We start from the raw sequence: 19,110 nt of genomic DNA on the forward strand, positions 1-19,110 counted from the left end.
AAACCATTATGAAAAAAGTGAAAACAGAATTTAAAAAAAAAAATGTAACCTAATAAAAAAACCTTGAGATATCCTACTGACGTACATATTCAGACCTATTGCAAAACACTCTGAGTTTGGCTCAGGTTCCTCCCATTTGTCTCAGTCTTTGCTGAGATGTTCCTACACATTGATTGGAGTCCACCTGTGGTAAATTAAATGGATTGAACCTGATTAGGCAAGGCACACTTGAACAAACACTAAAATACCCACTGACCTTAAACCTTTTGATTATTTAATAATTGTAAAAAAGACATACTGGCTCAACAAAATGTGTTTTCCCCCTGCATTTTCTTATTGACTGACTTTTTTTCCCCAAAATTACTTTCAAATGTCTATTTTGAAATCAGACCACACATTGTTCATTATATTACACTGCCCTTTACAGGCAGCTGCATGCCATTACAACACAAAAGTGAAACTGGTGCATTGACAACCTGCAGCAGGCTGTCAAAGAGCAGATGGCATAAGTTTAATCATTATTAGTAAAAATACATTAATCCTTCACAAATGTATATGGAATGAAGACTTCGGTTTCAATCAATTACTTGTCAGTATTTTTTAAGTCCCTTTTGGCCTTAACAACGACCAAATGTGCAAGTAGAGGGCAAGGTGTGACGTGCAATATTACTCTTTTAACTTGTTGAATAATATCTGGAGTGGTTTTGGAGATGTTTTAACATCCGTTTTAATATTATTCATAGACGTATAGCAGTTGAGGAAAAAAAATCAAATGTTTGAATGCATTAAGAGTGATAAAAGTTGAATAATTTGAGACACATCCCCTTTATGTTTGCATTAGCATTTTAAAATAGCTTGTTGTGACACCAAACGCTTTCTCAAAATAATGAAGAGTTCTCAAGCTGGCTACCTCTAAAGTTATTTTCTAGTGCAGCTTTTAAAACCTGGAACAGCGGTTTCCAAAGTGCAAAGCGAGCTTCAAAGGAGGCCACGGGACTTCAGGGGAGGTGTAGAACCATAAACAAGAAAAAGGCCATTTGCTTTGCTAGCTCTGGGGCAAAATAGACAATCTATAGTTAATGTATAGTGGACTATTAAAGTTAGAATTTTCCTGCATTGGTCCTGATGATGCTCAATGGCCATTGTTTAATTTGCAAAGATGTACAAGCTAATGACAGCATAAGGCTGTGTGAAACCCTGGGTCATATTGAAACAAAAGCAGGAAGTCTAGTGGCCAAACCTGAGAAATCTTCTGACAAGAAGTAAAAGGGGGTTTGGTCACTGAAGGTAACTGAGACATTTAGCCCCGTAAACACTAAGACAACCTCTGCTAGTGCAGATTTTTGGCACTGACAATGAACAAAAGCAAGTACCAGGCAAGGCTGAAGGTGGAGGATGATCTGCATCTATGCAATCCTGCATCATCAGCATATATGCAGATTCATGGATCCCACTAAATTAAAGTGTAGAGCATAGTAATCATACAGTGTTGGCAATAACTTGATTACTGAAACCAAATAACTGATTGCCAGGGAAAGATGGATGTTTAAAGACACATGCAGACAAAAACATCAAAAATATAAAAATGTTAAAATAAAAATGCTTAAAGATGAGACATAAAAGTCTAAAAATATAGTTGTTTAAATCATATCTTTTATGGTGGGGGCATCCATAAATAAATCATTTTGTCTCTCAAGGGAGGCTCACATTACCACACTTTGAAAACCCCTGATCTAGAAGAAACTAAAACAACTCCCAACCCAGGCACCACAATAGACAAAAGCACAGCACTGTAATGTTGATTGGGATATATATATTTAATTTAACAACAATATAAGGACACTTTATACAAGTACATACAATAAACCCAGTAGCCACCACATGTCAGAATGTAAAATAATGTATCTGAATAGCCCTGAGCTTCTTTCATGTAACCGTGTATTTAAAATACATCATTGTACTGCCCAGAGACCCCCTAACGGGTAAGCGATATATGGATGGATGGGTGGGTGGATGGACATCATGGTACTAATTCAGCTGTAAATAAATACATGTTTTACAGTACTTTTAACATTTGTTTATTCTATCTTCCTTTTCAATTTCTACGTGAAATCATTTACATGTACTGTACACATGGTCAGAAAACCAAAGTTCAGCATGAAACACTTCATGAACGCCGACTCCCTCACTTTGACCCCATTTGTTGTCTCTGGATGACTTTGTTCAGTCTGTGTTTCTCTTCAGACTAAATTAGAGGATATGAAGCACACGTAGCCAGTCCACACATGTTTTTTCCTCGCTCAATCAAAAAGTATCTAAAGGATAAAGAAAAAAAGAGGTGATTTTGACCTCTAAAACCTGTAACAACTACCATGCTGATATGCACACACTGCTATATTTACCCATCCATTCCCCAGGCTGTGCCCCAAGAGTTCTTCACGATCCAATACAGCATGCCGTCCTTTTCAACTCCGTAACCCACAGCTAGGACTGCATGATTCACCTTGTCTGCTGTTTTCTCACACTGCAAACTAAACACAAAACGCTGATACTTTTAGATCAAGAGGCTTTGTGCATTTTGTACAAGGAGTAGGCAGCTATCAATGCTGATGTGCTTTATGTTGATGATTTTAAAACCACTTAAAGATAAATGGGCAATATACAACATAATTTAGGATGTAAAATCTATTTTGGACTTCATTTAACAGTCAGGTGTAGAAACTAGTGCAGATTTGGGTGTAAAAGGTTATTTTATGACAGGGTCCATGTGTGTTCTTTGAATTGTGCATATCTGGCTAATCCCAGCATAAGAATGACCGTGTATTGGTCAAAGCTGCAGCTAAAACATCTGTCATCTGCCTCCAGAGTTCACAACATGGCTGCATGACATAAAGCAAAAACAGAATGCTCTTCTTGTTACAGTTTTAATCTCCAGGTCAGAGAAGCTGTTTGTAAGCCTGAAAAGTTGCATTCAAGTGAATCAGAAACACCACATCTGGAAGGTTAACAGTATTTTTGCAGACAACTGAACTCCAGCTCAAGTTTAAATATTTGATGTATACATCCAAGATACATAACTAATATATGAAATACATGTAATCTAAATTCTTCACATTGAGACCATACAACCATCAGTTCTTTACATTCAGCTGTAAAAGGGGGCGGCCCTTAAGATTGCAACAAAAAGTGTGTTGTTTTGTGTGTAATGTCCATTTCTCATTTGAATACCTTCTTGCTAAATGCAAGACTTTAACTGAGACATTATAGAAGCCCTGGATGAGGTCCTGTTCTACATCACAGAAATTTACTAAAAGCTCTTGCTACTCAACATCATTTAAATAGCAATACAGCCTGCAGAGATTGGTAGAGGTGGAGTGTAATGTTAGATACATTTTAGGTGCCAAATCTGATCAATTGAACCATAAATGTCTGGATTCTTACCCATCTGCCCTAACAGGCACTGCAGTATAATTTCATAACCCTCCAACAAATCAGTCAAATTAAATACACTAAACACAGGTCCACACTGACTTGAAAACATGTGTACATGAGCATATTCTCTGCTCACATCCAGATAGGTTAAAACACCCAGTTAGAGTTAGGCTTGATAATAGTACTTTAATAAATGAGGGCTGTTGTCTCTACCACCTTTTAGTCTTCTCAGTTAAATAAAGTAAATGTATAAAAGTGAAAGTACAACATTTTTTGTCTCAGCTAATCTGATTTTTGCCCGGCAACTTAACGGGCAAAAATTTGAAAAATGTGTTGTGCTCTAATATAACTTTAATAAGATTCCTGTCATTTGCTATTTCACTAGCAGCGTTTTAGGACTATAATCTCCTTGCATGCATATATAACTTCTGTGCTGGTTGATTACTGGACTGACTATCAGAGATTTTAAAAACATCAATGTGGTTACTGATTCTCACTGCCTATTTTGAAGACCGTAGCCTACAGTAATATCACAGGGAAGATGATCTCAGCTCACCTGGAGTAAACTCCTTCTTTGTAGTGCATAAAATCAGGTGTGACCTCAAAGGCAAAGGACACAGGGTTGAGCCAGGCCACAGCATCAACCATGGCTTTTTCATCATTCTGTGGAGTGGTAAATGTAGAAATTTGATGCTATTACATTTTGAGAACAGTATATCAAAATTTCTAATACAAGTCAGCACGACAGTGGCAATGTTTAATTCAAGTACAAGAAAGCTAATCAGAAAACAGTAGTTGAGTAGTTTCTGTCTCTCTCTCACCAACAGGGTTCTGATTAACTATCTAATTGGTAAATTTTTCTTTTAAAACATGTGAGTTGGTGTTTTTTGTTTAGTGTTCCTGCCCCATGTTTAACAGCTGTTAATGTCTTGTTAATAATAAAAAGACGTGTTAAAAAACCTTTGGATTTGTATGACTCAGCCATTAATAAGCCATATATCTTTCATTGGTTTCTGATTGTTACCTCCGCCAAGGAGGTTATGTGATCGGCAGGGTTTGTTTGTTAGTTTGTTAGCAATGTAACTCAAAAAGTCATGGACGGATTTTCATGAAATTTTTAGGAAATGTCATAAATGGCATAAGAAAAAACTTATTAGATTTTAGGACTGATCCGGATCACTGTCTGGATCCAGGAATTTTTGAAAGGATTCTGTACTATTGGGAGATAGAGCTAATGGCAGAGGTCTGCGCTCTCTGAGTGCTTTTCTAGTTTATCTCTATTTCCTGAGTTAAGATCAAAATGTTAGCATTTGGATTTATTTAAATGAGTCTTTCATGTCAGTTGGAAGCCTTCAGTCCAAAAGTAAAAGAGCACTTGTATACAAACATGTAAACACTCACAGTGGTTATGTTGACAACATCCCAGACAAAAGCAGCTGCATGCGAAGGCTTAAAAAGACATGTGTCCTCCTGCAACAACAAGAACATAATTCCTTCATTCAGAATCTTTTGAACAATACTTAGGATGAGGCATAACAACAAAAAAGTCATACATGGCCTTTGTAAGGATAGTCCTCCTCCGTCATAAGACCCTTGTTGTATTTGATGTACTCGAAGGCTTGGCTGGGGAGTCCACTGAAACAAATCAGACAGTGTTTTAACAGGAAAAATGCATTGCTGTTCATTCATTCCCAAACACCTCAGGCTGAAATGTGTCTGTGTAAGACTTTATGACGAGTGTTGACATTTTATTTTTTGAGCAGATATCCAAGGAGAAGATTTTGAATTGAATGCCCCAGTTCAATTAAACCACAAGACCAAATCCTGCATGCACAACATAAATGTTGCACAAAACATTTCCATCATTAAAAACACTGTATCGTCCTTACTTATATAATGCTATTTTTGTGAGCTCACTATATTGTCCACTACTGAGAACTCCATATTCAGGACGCAGGAATTAATTGTGTGATTTGGACACAGCCAATGTCTTTTCTGTTTAGCTATAACTGACAATGTATGAGAACATATTCCTTGTGGGTGTAAAGGTACACATATTTGTAGTGTATCAATTCACTACAGGCCTCTTAGTACAGTACAGACATGTAATGCGCACATACATGCACAGCTAGGCTCCCATATGCACACCGTCAGGAAAGCCGAAGGGAACTCCATCATGTCCGCAGCTGTGTCACAGCATTGTTAAGACTCAGACTCGGGAAGACTATTTCCTCCTCATCTGCTCAGATGGGCCGTGAAAAGTGCTCCAAACTTTGAAGTCGGTTCCATCCGTCGAAAAAGCAATCCAATGCTTAAGTCCATGTTAAAATCAGCAGGAAAGATGTTAAATAGCTCACTAACAGTTACATAATGTGTTAAAGGTCGGCTGGGAAGTTTGAGGATTAGAGAAATGGGTTTCCATATGTCAATATATCAATAAAAATAAATAACCTTGTATTTGCATAATGTATCTCAATATCTGTGTATATGGAAGACCTTTTAGGCAGGAGGTTGCAGCATTATTATTCATTTAAATCTAATTTTTTAAATTCATTTTAGTTTATTTTTTGAAGTGTAAAAAATGTTTCTTAAAAGAAAGCCTGAACACTACATGCTGCAATTTAAACAATGTATGCAAGGGACATTATAAAGTTCTCAATTAAGAAAAATAAATTCTGTGAAGAGGGAGTCTCTTGTGCTTCAGCCCCTCCACAGGTGGCAGTCAGTGCTCACAGAAAGGAGTAATAATGTACAAAAGCGTTTCAATGGATTTAACTCATAGGCAAATCCAAAAAAGAAACTGAAGCACAAAAATCACTCATTCAATCATTCAACGCACACTGCATCTTCATCAGAGTCAAACAGTAATGGTGTGGTTTGAACAATGTAAATACCCTTCTCATTACAGAGCATCAACCCTGATTGGCTGCTTAGAGTGGGAAGTCAGCACGCAATGAATACTCAATAATAAAAGAAATTCTTTGTTGCTTTAGTTACCGTGTCAAAAACGTACCAAACCATGGCTTCAAAAACAAAGGTACGTACCGAACTAAAATTTTTGGGTATATTTGTGGTTCTTACCCCATGCATCCATAATTTTTGAAGCCATGGGCACAGTCTATCAGCTGCTGCTCAGACTGAAAGAGAAATCAAAACAGCATTATGCTTTCAACACAAAAGTAATGCTGTGTAGTGTAACAAATAGTAAATCACGTTTCTTCTAAAGCACCATCATCTCCAGATAGATCTCCAGAGCTGAGTTAATCAAGCAGTCATCACTTAAATCTCACCAGAGGTATTAGCTTCCCGGTCTCAATGGCATTCACAGATTCCAAACAGCCTGTTGTAGAAAACGTCCAACAGCTCCCACAGTGACCCTAAAAATACATAACATAACTCACATTACCACTGATTCACTCATGTAAAACTAGCACAGCTGACTTTACACACAAAAGTTCTGATTGTAAAAATGGTTGGAGTATTTCAAGTGTTTTTGACAGAGCTGTATGAGAAAAACTTATTTCAGGTTGAATTCAGGATTAAAATTTTAAAGGGCAGCTTGACTTTCAAAGTAGATATATGGATTTTAATATTCAAGAATAAAAGAATGAGAGAAATATGCTCCACCAATTTCAACTTTGCACAAATCCTCCTGTTTGAAAAAGTGAACTTCTATATTGCTGAGTACCATTTAAAGCTTATAATGTCATTTACACAACTGAAAGCAGAATAAAAATAAAGATAAGTGACTAATTTCCTGCAGTGTTTGTCACCCTGTCAGATAAGTGCAGCTTATTTACTCTTAAACAATTTAAGCTATGTTGATAAATAATGTAACATTAAGCTTTATCGCAGAGTCAACACTGCACTGCTTCATTATTTGATTTAACTTTTCCAGTGTTCACAATTAAATCAGTCATTTCTACAGGAAACCACAACTGTTCCTGTCCATCATAATTCTGCCACTGCAATGTCACCTGATTAACTTCATAAATTACAGATTTATGTATTTGAATTGAAACATGTTTTTTTCTAGCACTGAAGAGTTGTCCAGATTTACACAAAAAAACAATCAGATGAGTTACTTCCTATACTCTGAACAATGTCTTTATATACATGAAGTTTGGCTCTATATGAAAATACCTGGTTCTTCACAGGAGTCACAACGTTCCCTCCCCTCCTCCAGTCTTTAGACCGGGGATTTGGACGAGGCCTGCTGACGTGAGCTCCTTTAGTAGCTGAGCAGTTCTAAAAAGAGACACATCATGGGATCATAGCAGGATCATTTCTTTATACTGATGTATAACCCAACAAGCTTCATTAAGTGTGTTGTATTAAAGACACATCATACCTGGGGCTGTGACAGAAGGTAGAATTTCCCGAATTCCTCAAATGACATGTCTGAGAACTGATTCAGTCCCACTAAACATAAAAAAGCTTTATAAGAAAAAGCACATTTTTGCTAGCCTTATAAATATATACTTTAAACGTAAAGAACTGTGCTTACTTGTAAATGAGTGATTTCCTGCATTATGATGTTCTATCATCTTTTTATTTTCTGTAAATATTTTGAGCCGGTGATTAAACTCCTCATGGTCATAAACTTTATTGTGCTGTAGGTCAAAAAGAGAAATAAAGCAGAGGAAAGAAATTTTGATCAGGGAAGTTCTTGATTCATTAAAAATCAAATAACTAACTTGGCTGTGAGGATTAAGCTTTCAGGCACTTTGTCGTTGGGTAGCTTGCATACTGTACCTGTAACATCCACTGTTTGAAATGATTTTCTTCTGAAAGGACAAAATTACACCATCAGTTAGTAGAACAGCCTGGTACTGATTTTCACCTTTAGCCCTAAAGACATTTAAGGTGTGCAGAGATGTATTATCCTTATCCCAACCTAATGTAAGGTCTTTGTGCTTAATGCAGTTACATGATACTCTAAAACATGTACTCCACTCTCCTTTAAACCTCCTGCTTCTCAGCATCCTCATATGAGGACATTACATTTTGGGTTCCATGCAATATTATTCTTAATTTTGCTGAATTTGGACCTGTTAGTCTCATTTTTTGACACTTTGTCTGCCATCTTGTGGTCACAAAAGTACATTACACTTATCAGTGTCCATTCAAGATGAACACCATTCATTCAAACCAAAAATACTCTATCACTTGTCTCAGGGAAAAAAAACGTCATGGAATAAAGATTTTTCAAATTTTATGACTGAAACTTGCTTATGTATTATTGGTAATGTTTTAGTTTGATAAGGCTGCAAATCTGATACATTTTATCAACATTAACAAGCTACAGCAACACTAAACAGCATGTACTTGAATGAGTACATTGTGACTTTTTACTGGTATTAAAATAAAGAAATACAGCTTGGGAAGGTAGGTGGTTTGGGAGGTATCACATTCAGGAAATTTTATATGCTGGGTTGTTTGATATTTTTGATATTTTATACTGGCCATTCTATCAAAATTGTGCAATTTGGTCCAAAAACAAACAGAAAAAGTCAAATTGATTTAATCTTGCATATTGAGCCATCCTAAGCTATTATCCTGTGAAACACAAATATGTTTCTGATCATTTTAAGCTACATATATGAGAAATAACCATTTATAGGGTACTTAGTATTGTGAGGTGGGTGAGCTCAACCTAGAACTCTAAATTTCCTGCATGAGAATAAAACAGGTTCACAATTTTTGCTATTTTTTCTGTTGCATTTTCAAAGATACAACTTAAATATATATCAAAGTAGGTAAGAAAAAAAATTCAAGAGGTTTTCCTTTCCCCCATAACACTGCTGGCAATACAGAAGTACTGTCACTACCATAACATGCCATTATTTCTCAAAATTAAAAACTATTGAACCATTGATTATGTTTTGATGTTGTTTAGTTAAATTTGGATTAAAACTAATGAATCCTTAACTTTGTAACCAGTTTAAATAATATTCTGCCTTTTACAACAACACTGTGATTACAAATAGAGAATCACCCATAAAAAAAATACCTAGAAATGTATGATAAAATTATGGCATTAACTGAGTAGCCTAATTTAAAAATATGTATAATCTCTATATAGGTTTAAACAAAGTCTAAGCACCTCTTCAAGATGAATTTTAATTCCCTCACAAAAAATGTTGGAGGCCATAAAATATTACGAAGCTGTGAAATAGAAAGCAAGATATAAGTCGAAATAATAGCAGAAGGGTGCTATAAATATTTAGGGGAAAATGTTCTTCTTCTTTCAGGATATTTCCAACTCTGTTTTTGCACCAATTTGTTTTAATTGTGTTACACAATGATGTCTTCACTGTTTTATGCCAAAAAAGACCCACTGTCCTCATATGAGGACATTATTTTTTTAACTACTTGTTATTGGGAAACAATGAGTCATCATATTCATCAGGTCAAATGAATCCTAAACAAGTAGGAGATATTAAATATGCATAAAAAATACAAGCTCTGGTCGCAGAAGGATGGTTTTGAAAATGATTTAGTTAGATATGTGCCAATACAGATGAAACTAACCAATAAAAAATACCAAAATAATTTAGATTCCGAACAAGTTCAATAATAGAATGTAAAAGGTCACAACCCTCAAGTGTATCTTAAAAGTGTGACACAAACAAGGAACATAAAGTCCCCTTTGCTTATTCTTTAGCTAAATTACGCGTAATTAAGAAAAGCCCCAAACCTAGTCAATTGGTCGTTATTGTTTGTAGTAATTGCCACCAATTGTAAGGCCAAAGACCTCAGCAGGCAACTGTTTCCAACACTTTTTACATATTAGAAACACAAACGTCTTGTAGCTATTCGCCTATTGTTCAGGCTACTAGTCCGTGCAAACACTTGTTATCCTGCCTATCCTTAGCCCAGTTCAACCAGACACGTGCTAACCGATAAGGCAAGTGCATATACACATCATAAAAAAAGTTACTTACCTTTGATAAAAGTTAACGGCGTTAAATGAACAAAAGTGACAACAGCGCTCAAAAACCAAACACTGACCGCCATGCTTACGCTCCTAAAGCTGAGAACGTCACATGACTCGGATCCTTCAGGAGGCCAATTAAAACGTAAACCCCTCCATCTGAACCTCTCTGATCTCCGAGCAGCTAGACTTATGAGTTTTGATAACGTGAAAACACACGTTTCCCCCTGAGAAAGAATAGATTTATTAACAAGAGGTAATCAGGAAAGAATACACTTTTATACAAAACTGGAAATAACTACTCAAGCTGTTGAAATAGACTGAAAGATAATTTCACTGGGTATTGCTCACTGCAAACATTTGATGTGCCTGTTAGAGGGTAAAGATTCATGTGCAAGGGTGGGGTTAAAATACAGTACACATACTGTTCTAGATATAGATTTGATTTGAACAAGTGAAAGTGGTTCATGCCTGCCACTTAAGCTTTAGGTGTTTTTCTATACAAAGCCTGTAAAAAATACCTATAAATATTCCAAGAATAATAAGCACAATATAACTACTGTATAGTTCCTGCTAACACATTAGAGTAGACAGGATACTGAATGTGTTACACTTATAAGTTGCTTTCAACATTCTTTTTCAAAGTATCATACACATAAAGTTATTACAGAGTTGAACTATCATAAGGATAACACATTTCAAGGGATATGTATTGAACACATTGCACATTAGGAAACGCATCAGGCTGCCTGTACAGGTAATTGTACATAGCAAATACTTCTGCGTCATTGGCAAATTGTAGAACAAAATAGTTTACATACTTTTGTGGTATATAATTCATTTTAAGATTAAGGCAAAACCATAATGCACTGGCCAAAGTGGATTAACCATAAAATCTTTGTCTGAGTGTAGAAGCTGGGAATTTCAATTCCTGAAGTGGCTCAAATATAGGTTACATCTGCTACATACACTGCCAATGCTTATGCTATATATACACATCATTGCCCACCAGGGGAGTACGGTGATGATAAGCAAAGCATAAAAATCCATCTCTACAAGCTTGAAAAAATCTGGACCTGATCCTTAGGAAAGTTTCATCGTTTTGACTCCAGCCCTTTCAGATCCATAAACCTTGTCATTCAGTGGCTACATGAAACATCCACACACAATTCAACTTTAGACAGAAAAGCAGTCACACATTTACCAATGAATTCTTCTGTGAAGAAAGTTTGAGAAAGTGTCAAAGTCTCAATAAGTTACCATCTTCATGTAGCAGGTGCTTAGTAGATTTACTGTAACTTTAGCTTGACAAGAGAAAACTGCACAGAAGGACCAAAACACCGTATAGTTTTCTATTAAATAGTGATGCCAAGCTACAGCAATCTGCAGGATTTTCTCTTGCCAAACCATCCTCGTTACCTTTTATAATTACCTGTTGATAGTTATCTTAGCATTACTTGTGGAGTCTGCCATTCTTGTTCTTCATTAGAATCAGTGCCAAACTATAAGCTTATAATCATCGCATTTTTTAATATATATTTGTCAGTGGATGAGCAGCTATTGCCATTACTTTAAAATTTTAGCCTCTATTTGGCAACAAACAGGATATACTGAAGGCTACTGCTCTGATAAGACTAAATATTTTAATGGTGTCTGTATGTTTCTGTGTGGGACAATGCAGTTATGTACACTTCTCTCTCTGTGTCTTTATAACCCTTGCAGAAAAGCTGCTGTTCATATTCAATCCCACTTTAATAAAAACAACTGCCTGATTCTGCAAAAATACCATGAGGATATGATTAAATATCATGTACCTTTTAAACTTTGATTCTGTGGTTGAAAATAACTTCATAATAAAATGGTATTTCAGACAATAAAGAACATATAAATACTCTGTAACTATATACATAAAACTGCTCTGGGCTTCTACTCAGTCTCTATTAACGATTATACACAACAAGTCCATAAGGGAGCACAAACTAGAAGGGCACAGCCTACTGTGTCTAATACAAATAATAGTATACTATATGTACATTATAATATAATATTCCCTTCACACTCTGTATGAGGGTTCAGAGAGAGTCATCTTCTTCATGATGATGTTTTCGGCTCAATTCTGAGAGACGCCTCATAAAGGCTCTCCTCGTCCAGTACTGTGCTGCAGTCCAACAGGTACTTTGCAACCTGAAGAAAAAATAACATACAACAGTGATCATAATTATTACACAAACCTTCTTATAGATAATATAGCACACATTTTATTCACTTTTTATCTCTTACAAAAATTAAGAAGATAAATATACTTTACATGATAGCTATTTGAACTGTTGTGAAAGTAAATTGTAGTCATTGGGAACAAACCTCTCATAGCTAAAAGAGCTCTTGTCATTGTCTTTTTGCACTACTTGTCCTACTGTATATGGTCAGTTGCCAAGGAAGATAGACTGAACCTTCTGAAAGTGTACTATTTTGATCAAATACACCCTTCAATCTTTCACTGTAGCCTGAACATTTAAAGGTTGTTTAAAAAAACTGAGTTTTGTTAACTTACAAATCAGAAACAGCTACTTTTCTGAGTTAATAGAATGCATTTTCAGTTTAAAGTGAACAATACTCAGTCACTTTGAGTATTTTTTTAAATTGTACCCAAACTATTTGGCAATCATCCCTTTATCTGCAGGTTTTTTCCAGAGTGCCTCTGGGCATTAGACACTTTTGCCCCATGAAGGAAGTTACTGCATGCTGAACATGATGGAATAGGACTTGACCGTGTAGGGTAAAGTAAATCATTGAGTGGGATTTACTGTAAACTTTAAGTTGACTTTGAATTTAAGTTCTTAAAGAACATTTTTAGGTTGAAAGAAATCAAATTAATAAATACATATGACTCAAAGGAATTGTGTTAATCAGCTTGTTAATTTGAGTTGGGAAAACTTAATTCAATTGTGTGTTACCACTTGAGGTAATTTTTATAAGTTTATCCACCAATTCTCTTTTTCAGTGTAAATGATATTACAACTTGAAGGTTATACATGATATTTTCTGAAATGCCTAGTAGCTGTTGCTCTGTTTGTGGTACTAACAACTAGATAAAGTTAAATATGTGTCTTTAATAATAGTGTTTAAACATGCTGTTTACTGTCTAAATGCATCAGAGATGTGAATCTTCTAATATTAATTCAATATAAATGCTTAATACAGACCTTTACATTTAACACACTGAAGAGTTGACTAAAAGAATCATAGACAGGATATTAATAAAGTTCGCACATTCACAGAAGGACTTGTTGGTGAAATAAGAATTTCTGCAAACTCACAAACTAAAGAGAGAAATGCTAAAGCTCTGACTGAGCTCTACATCTTCTTTGAAGTTGTTTCCTAAATCCTCTAACAAAACATTATGGTCCCTATTACTATGCAAATACTGACATGATGCTAATAAAGTACTTTAAAAGAGGCAATTTCTCCATTTTGTCCTCTCCAGTAGAAGATGGAGGAATTATTACAGATTTTATCTCCAAATTTCTAATAGTAATCAGGATTTGCACCTTGTTACTATGCAAAGTCCCTGTCTGACAGGAGGGACTGGTAGTTGCAACCACATTTCGGGCAGAGTTTCATGAGGGTCAGGAATAAGGTGGATAAATACAAACGCCCAGCTGCCTAATGTAAAGTGCGTCTACATTAATCAAAAATCTGAAAACAAAAGTGATTATATTGTGTTTCAGAAGCTCAACGTGATAATAAAATCATTTCTTCAAAGAAAACAGTAGAGACAAAGGTAACCCCACCTTTGGCTGATAATCAATCTTGTAAGCTGTTTGCTGAAACTGTCTTATCTCTCTGATGATGTGAGATATCTGGAGAGAAATGGGAAGAAATTAGAACCTCAATGAACTCCCTGTGGAATCTATCTAAATCAGCACAAATGTGTTTTTCACCATTCTCATCTTTGAAAAGTTGACCAGGTTGTCCTCTGTGTAGTTGGGTGTTCCCTCCTCGATAAAGGCCAGGTCTGTCAGGTACATACCCAGGTAGGGAACACAGGGAGGATCACAGCTAAGGACAAAAGACCAGTCAGAGAGAGAGACAAACATGCACAGAGGTAGTAACACAACAAAAAAAGGAAAACATAAAAATCTTCAGCTTTAATTTTAGAGCACCTACTTCTTTAGAGCCTCTCTCAGGTTTTTGAATCGTCCCTCTGATGACACCAGCTTCTGTAACTTATCAATCACAGTCTTTGTCTAGAAAATTTACCAAAGAAAAAAACACAGCTGTGAGAAAATATAATACAAAAACTGGGATTAAGTTTTACAAACTGAGAATGATCTTATTAAAAAGGAAGAACCGTCCAGAGTTTTCTGTCATCTGTTTATTTTGTTGATTTTCAAAAATGTTCAGTGTTTCCCCTACTAGTCTATGGGGGGGGGTAAACAGCACCCCACACCCCCCTTTAACATCGAGTTAATTTTATTTAATTGTATTTTCTTTAAAGCGCCAGATCACAACAGAAGTCATTTAAGGACATCTTTCCTGTAGAGCAGGTCTCTACCTGGTCCCTTTTCAAAAAAAAGCTAAATAGCCTTTTAATTTATTTATCTTGTTTACATGAATGTATTTAATTTCTGAGACCTGCTTTTCTGCTTGTTCCCTTTGACTCCATGAGCAGAGCTGAGCAAACCCACATGCTCACTGAGCCCCACCCATCCTCCCCGTGTCAGAGCTGGGGTCTAATGTTTGCTAGGATGCGTTGACTCAGTATCATGAGAGGGAGTTCTCCAATGCAACTGATTTATCCTCTAAAGTTGTGTATGAACCGAAGCCCCGCTTGTTTTACATCTGAGATAGTTAAAAGAGCGCTGGATTTTGGCACGAGATTGTAGAAATTGTGCACAGTGTATTAAATTCTTGCAAAAAGTCTGACACTTGTAATACAGGAAAATCCTGCAATCCCCCGTATATTACACTGCAAATGGACAAACCGATGGGAAACGTGGTTAAAATCCACAACAGTGAGCTCATGTCCGCACCGGCTCCCTCTTGATCTTCTCACCACAGCAGGCAGAAATACACATGGCCCCTCACAGGTGTGTGTGGGCAGGTGTGCTGTGAATATTGGAAGGGATCAGTTCCTATACAGACTATGACTGAGTGCATATTTCGCATAGCGTCTGACGCTATTGGCGATATTTATGCTCATAATTTACGCTCGTAAATAAACCTTGTCCACATGCAGATTACAACAGAAACTCTTCAACCTTTAAAAATGTAGTATTGATAAAAGATCACAAAGGCATAGAGACAACAGGATGAGACTGAGACATGCAATGTGTATGGATAATAATAGTGAAGAGAGAGAAAATGAGTAGATAAAGTCAGTGGGGGACAATCAATCATCATAAAGAACATTTACCAAGATACATAATCTTACCTTTTATAAATATGTTATATGTTACAATAAATGGTTTCCTAAATCATTTTTTGGTTATTTATTTGTTAAATCTTTCAGATGTCAGACTCATTTGCATGTAGGAAGACTTTTTTGACAGCATAGGTCAACTTTACACTTTATATTGGTCTGAAACAGTCCTAAAGTTACTCCTGATGTGGCAGGAAGGCAAAAAAGTTGATTTCCAACCTAAATAGATAGATGGATAGATAGAGTGCTATATTGACAGCTGGGATTTAAAGAATCCCATGAACACCATGAGTTCTTTAAGTGTTTGTGTCAGTGTCCTGCTGCTGCAATCCCCCACCCCACCCCCCAAAAGCTGTAAACCTAGGGGGGACACTGATGTTGTTTTAAATTTTTAGAAAAGAAACATCCAGTAGGTAATATTAAACTTTTTAGGAGTCCTACTTAATACAAGCAGTGAGATAACTGGATCACAACTGCATTCATTTCTGTAAGACATACCCTGAATGCAATAAACTTCTTTTATCAAAACATACTGAAGATGAAAAAAATGTAATATCGGTAAGTCCACTACTCAGTAACAAATATATTGTGTAGTGTTTGCTTACTACGCCAAAAAAGTACATTATGAGAGCTCTGTGCTCCAGGAAAATAAAATTAGATTTACAAACTTGAGTCATACTCATACCTGCTTGGAGACTTTGAGCCACGTCTTCTTGAGGCGAAAGATAGAGCTGCGATTGAGAGAGGAAGTGATCTCCAGGATGGCGTTGTAGTTGTGGAGACATCGGCAGATGTCTGCCACTGCCACCCATTTCTCAATCACTGCCACTCGCATGTTGACATCATCCCAGTGCAGGATCTCTGTGGCAATCCTGTTGCTGACCTGATAAAAGGACAAATATATAAAGAAAATATAACATCCATCTATCCATGTCTTTAATCATAACAGTATAGTGGACACATACATCATTGAAGTGTTTGGTTGTTTTCATGATGTATGGAGTTCTCTCGTTTTTGTCATTCTTCATCCAACCTTGGCCAAAGAACTCCCTGAAAAAGAAATAAGCGGAAAAACACCAACATTCAATCCTCTTTCTGTACATGTGTTTGTGTGTCAGTGTGTGTATATATGTGCACTCACTCATATGGGATGACCTTGAAGACCAGGTGGTCCAGCAGTGTGAGTTGCTCTGCTATCTCCAGGGCAGAGTGGCTCTCAAAAGGCTCAGTCTTACAATCCTCCATGGCCTGACATACAAATATAAACACACACAATGAAAGACACTGCCACAATACAGCTAAAGCACAGATTATTTCTTTCATACTGTAGCTGAGGGTTTTTTAAACTTCACAAAACTCACTGTCTGTGTGATCTCCTCTAGAGTGACCTGGTTGTCTCCAGGGTCCTCCTGAGTGAGAGTCCTGCATAGAGGAAGAGAGAATAAGCCAGTAATTCACTTTTTTGCTGAATTACTGGTGATTTACTGAACAGATAACTGTTTGTTAAGTCTGGGTTACATACAGTCATGGACGAAAGTATTGGCACCCCTGGAATTTTTCCAGAAATTGCACCATTTCTCCCAGAAATTGTTGCAATTACAAATGTTTTTTGTTTATACATGTTTATTGCCATAATGTGCATTGGTACGACACAAAAAAAACTGAAGAAAAAAGAAAAAATTGACATAATTTTACACAAAACTCAAAAAAATGGGCCGGACAAAATTATTGGCACCCTTTTAAAACTGTAGGTAAATCATTTTATTTCAAGCATGTGATGCTCATTTAAACTCACCTGTGGCAGTAACAGGTGCTGGCAATATAAAAATCACACCTGAAGCCAGTTACAATGTATAAACATTGACTCAACCTTTGTGTTGTGTGCCTGTGTGTGTCACACCAAGCATGGAGAAGAGAAAGAAGGGCCGAGAATTGTCTGAGGGAAGCAAAATTGTAGAAAAATATGAACAATCTCAAGGTTACAAGTCCATCTCCAGAGATCTTGAGATTCCTTTGTCCACTGTGTGTAATATAATCATGAGAATCATGAAATCTGGAGACTATCAAAAGATTTTGGGCCGCAATGAAGGGCCTAATGTCAGAAATCTGGGTTTGTTTTGGGTTATGGGTGTCCCAGCAGGACAACGACCTGAAACAAACCTCAAAAAACACCAAGAAATGGTTGGAGACAAAGCGCTGGAGATTCTGAAGTGGCCAGCAATGAGTCCAGATCTAAATCCCACTCAACACCTATGGAGAGATCTCAAAACTGCTGTTGCAAGAAGGCACCCTTCAAATCTGAGAGACCTGGAGCAGATTGCAAAAGAAGAGTGGTCTAAAATTCCAGTTGAGAGGTGTAAGAAGCTTGTTAATGGTTATAGTAAGAGATTGGTTTCAGTTATTTTTTCCCAAGGTTGTGCAATCAAATATTAAGTTGAGGGTGCCAACAATTTTGTCTGGCCCATTTTTTGAGTTTTGTGTAAAATTATGTCATTTTTGTCTTTTTTCTTCAGATTTTTTGTGTTGTTCCAATGCACATAAAGACAATAAACACATGTATACCAAAACATTTGTAATTGCAACAATTTCTGGGAGAAATGGTGTATTTTCTGGAAAAACTCCAGGGGTGCCAATACTTTTGTCCATGGCTGTACATTGTTGCCCTCAGCTACATAATTTTCTCAGCAATGCTGCAGGATAACACACCACTTCACACCATACTGGGGTTTTAGGCTATTTTTTCCATGTTGTGCTGATATAATGTTGTTATATCAGCACAACGTGGCACAAGTTGACTGTTTAAAGTGAACAAAGTCAACATATAGTCCCTCTGGCACCAGTCTGGCACATTAGCTGTTGCTGTCTTTCTTTGTTTGTGGTCAGATGTGACAATATTTAGAAATTCATCAATTCTTTATGTCTTTTCCTAGTTGATAGATTACGATAGATGTGACTAGCCAATCACTGTTAGGCCTTTGGTCTGTAAGCATTTTTTTATATAAGGGGATCTTAAATTACAACATTAAAAGCAACAAGCTGATTTAAACCTTTGAAACTTGAATCTAGGGTTCAAGACCATTAAATCCTTAGGAAAATATTTACTAAGATTGAGAGAGTGAGAAGTAAGGGCATTTTTGTTTTCCTACATCTCTTTTTGCAAATATTGGAAGCTCCCCCTGCTGGCCACTAAAAGGAACACAGGTTTAAATCTATTTGCATAAGCTTAATTTGGAACCAACAGACAAAGTCTACTTTTAAACAAACTTGATTATAAAAATCCTGCTATTTCCACTGTGGAGAACAGCAAATATGTTTTTTT

The 19,110-nt window shown here is 36.4% G+C and overlaps 2 protein-coding genes across 2 annotated transcripts in view; both read right to left on the reverse strand.

Moving 5' to 3' along the window:
* Positions 1-1,798: 1,798 nt before the first annotated feature.
* Positions 1,799-10,531, reverse strand: LOC121514231 (pro-cathepsin H-like). Its single transcript, XM_041794346.1, has 12 exons — positions 10,380-10,531; positions 8,188-8,219; positions 7,940-8,045; positions 7,784-7,854; positions 7,576-7,680; positions 6,723-6,809; positions 6,514-6,569; positions 4,986-5,067; positions 4,834-4,902; positions 3,989-4,095; positions 2,403-2,531; positions 1,799-2,315 (listed from the first exon to the last, which is right to left on the reverse strand). The coding sequence occupies exons 1-12, from the start codon at positions 10,450-10,452 to the stop codon at positions 2,246-2,248; spliced, it is 987 nt and encodes a 328-aa protein (XP_041650280.1). The 5' UTR covers positions 10,453-10,531; the 3' UTR covers positions 1,799-2,245.
* Positions 10,532-10,602: 71 nt separating this feature from the next.
* LOC121514225 (ras-specific guanine nucleotide-releasing factor 1-like) overlaps positions 10,603-19,110 on the reverse strand; it is a 42,353-nt gene continuing 33,845 nt past the window's right edge. The window contains exons 20-27 of the mRNA XM_041794333.1: positions 17,153-17,213; positions 16,933-17,039; positions 16,757-16,841; positions 16,477-16,674; positions 14,537-14,616; positions 14,311-14,428; positions 14,161-14,229; positions 10,603-12,553 (exon numbers count right to left, since the gene is read on the reverse strand). Of these exons, the coding sequence (XP_041650267.1) occupies positions 12,461-12,553; positions 14,161-14,229; positions 14,311-14,428; positions 14,537-14,616; positions 16,477-16,674; positions 16,757-16,841; positions 16,933-17,039; positions 17,153-17,213 (811 nt within the window). The 3' untranslated portion in view covers positions 10,603-12,460. The remainder of the gene's footprint in view (positions 12,554-14,160; positions 14,230-14,310; positions 14,429-14,536; positions 14,617-16,476; positions 16,675-16,756; positions 16,842-16,932; positions 17,040-17,152; positions 17,214-19,110) is intronic.

The sequence above is a fragment of the Cheilinus undulatus genome, linkage group 1 (genome assembly GCF_018320785.1).
Source record: "Cheilinus undulatus linkage group 1, ASM1832078v1, whole genome shotgun sequence".
Classification (NCBI taxonomy): Eukaryota; Metazoa; Chordata; class Actinopteri; order Labriformes; family Labridae; genus Cheilinus; species Cheilinus undulatus.

What these genes read in the sequence shown, in the direction of transcription:
- LOC121514231 (XM_041794346.1), bottom strand. Translation starts at nt 10,452, where the DNA reads ATGGCGGTCAGTGTTTGGTTTTTGAGCGCTGTTGTCACTTTTGTTCAT. An exon ending in GCCGTTAACTTTTATCAAAG is followed by an intron (nt 8,220 to 10,379) that starts GTAAGTAACTTT and finishes TTGTCCTTTCAG; the next exon opens with AAGAAAATCATTTCAAACAG. An exon ending in ACCTTCTGTCACAGCCCCAG is followed by an intron (nt 7,681 to 7,783) that starts GTATGATGTGTC and finishes GTCTCTTTTTAG; the next exon opens with AACTGCTCAGCTACTAAAGG.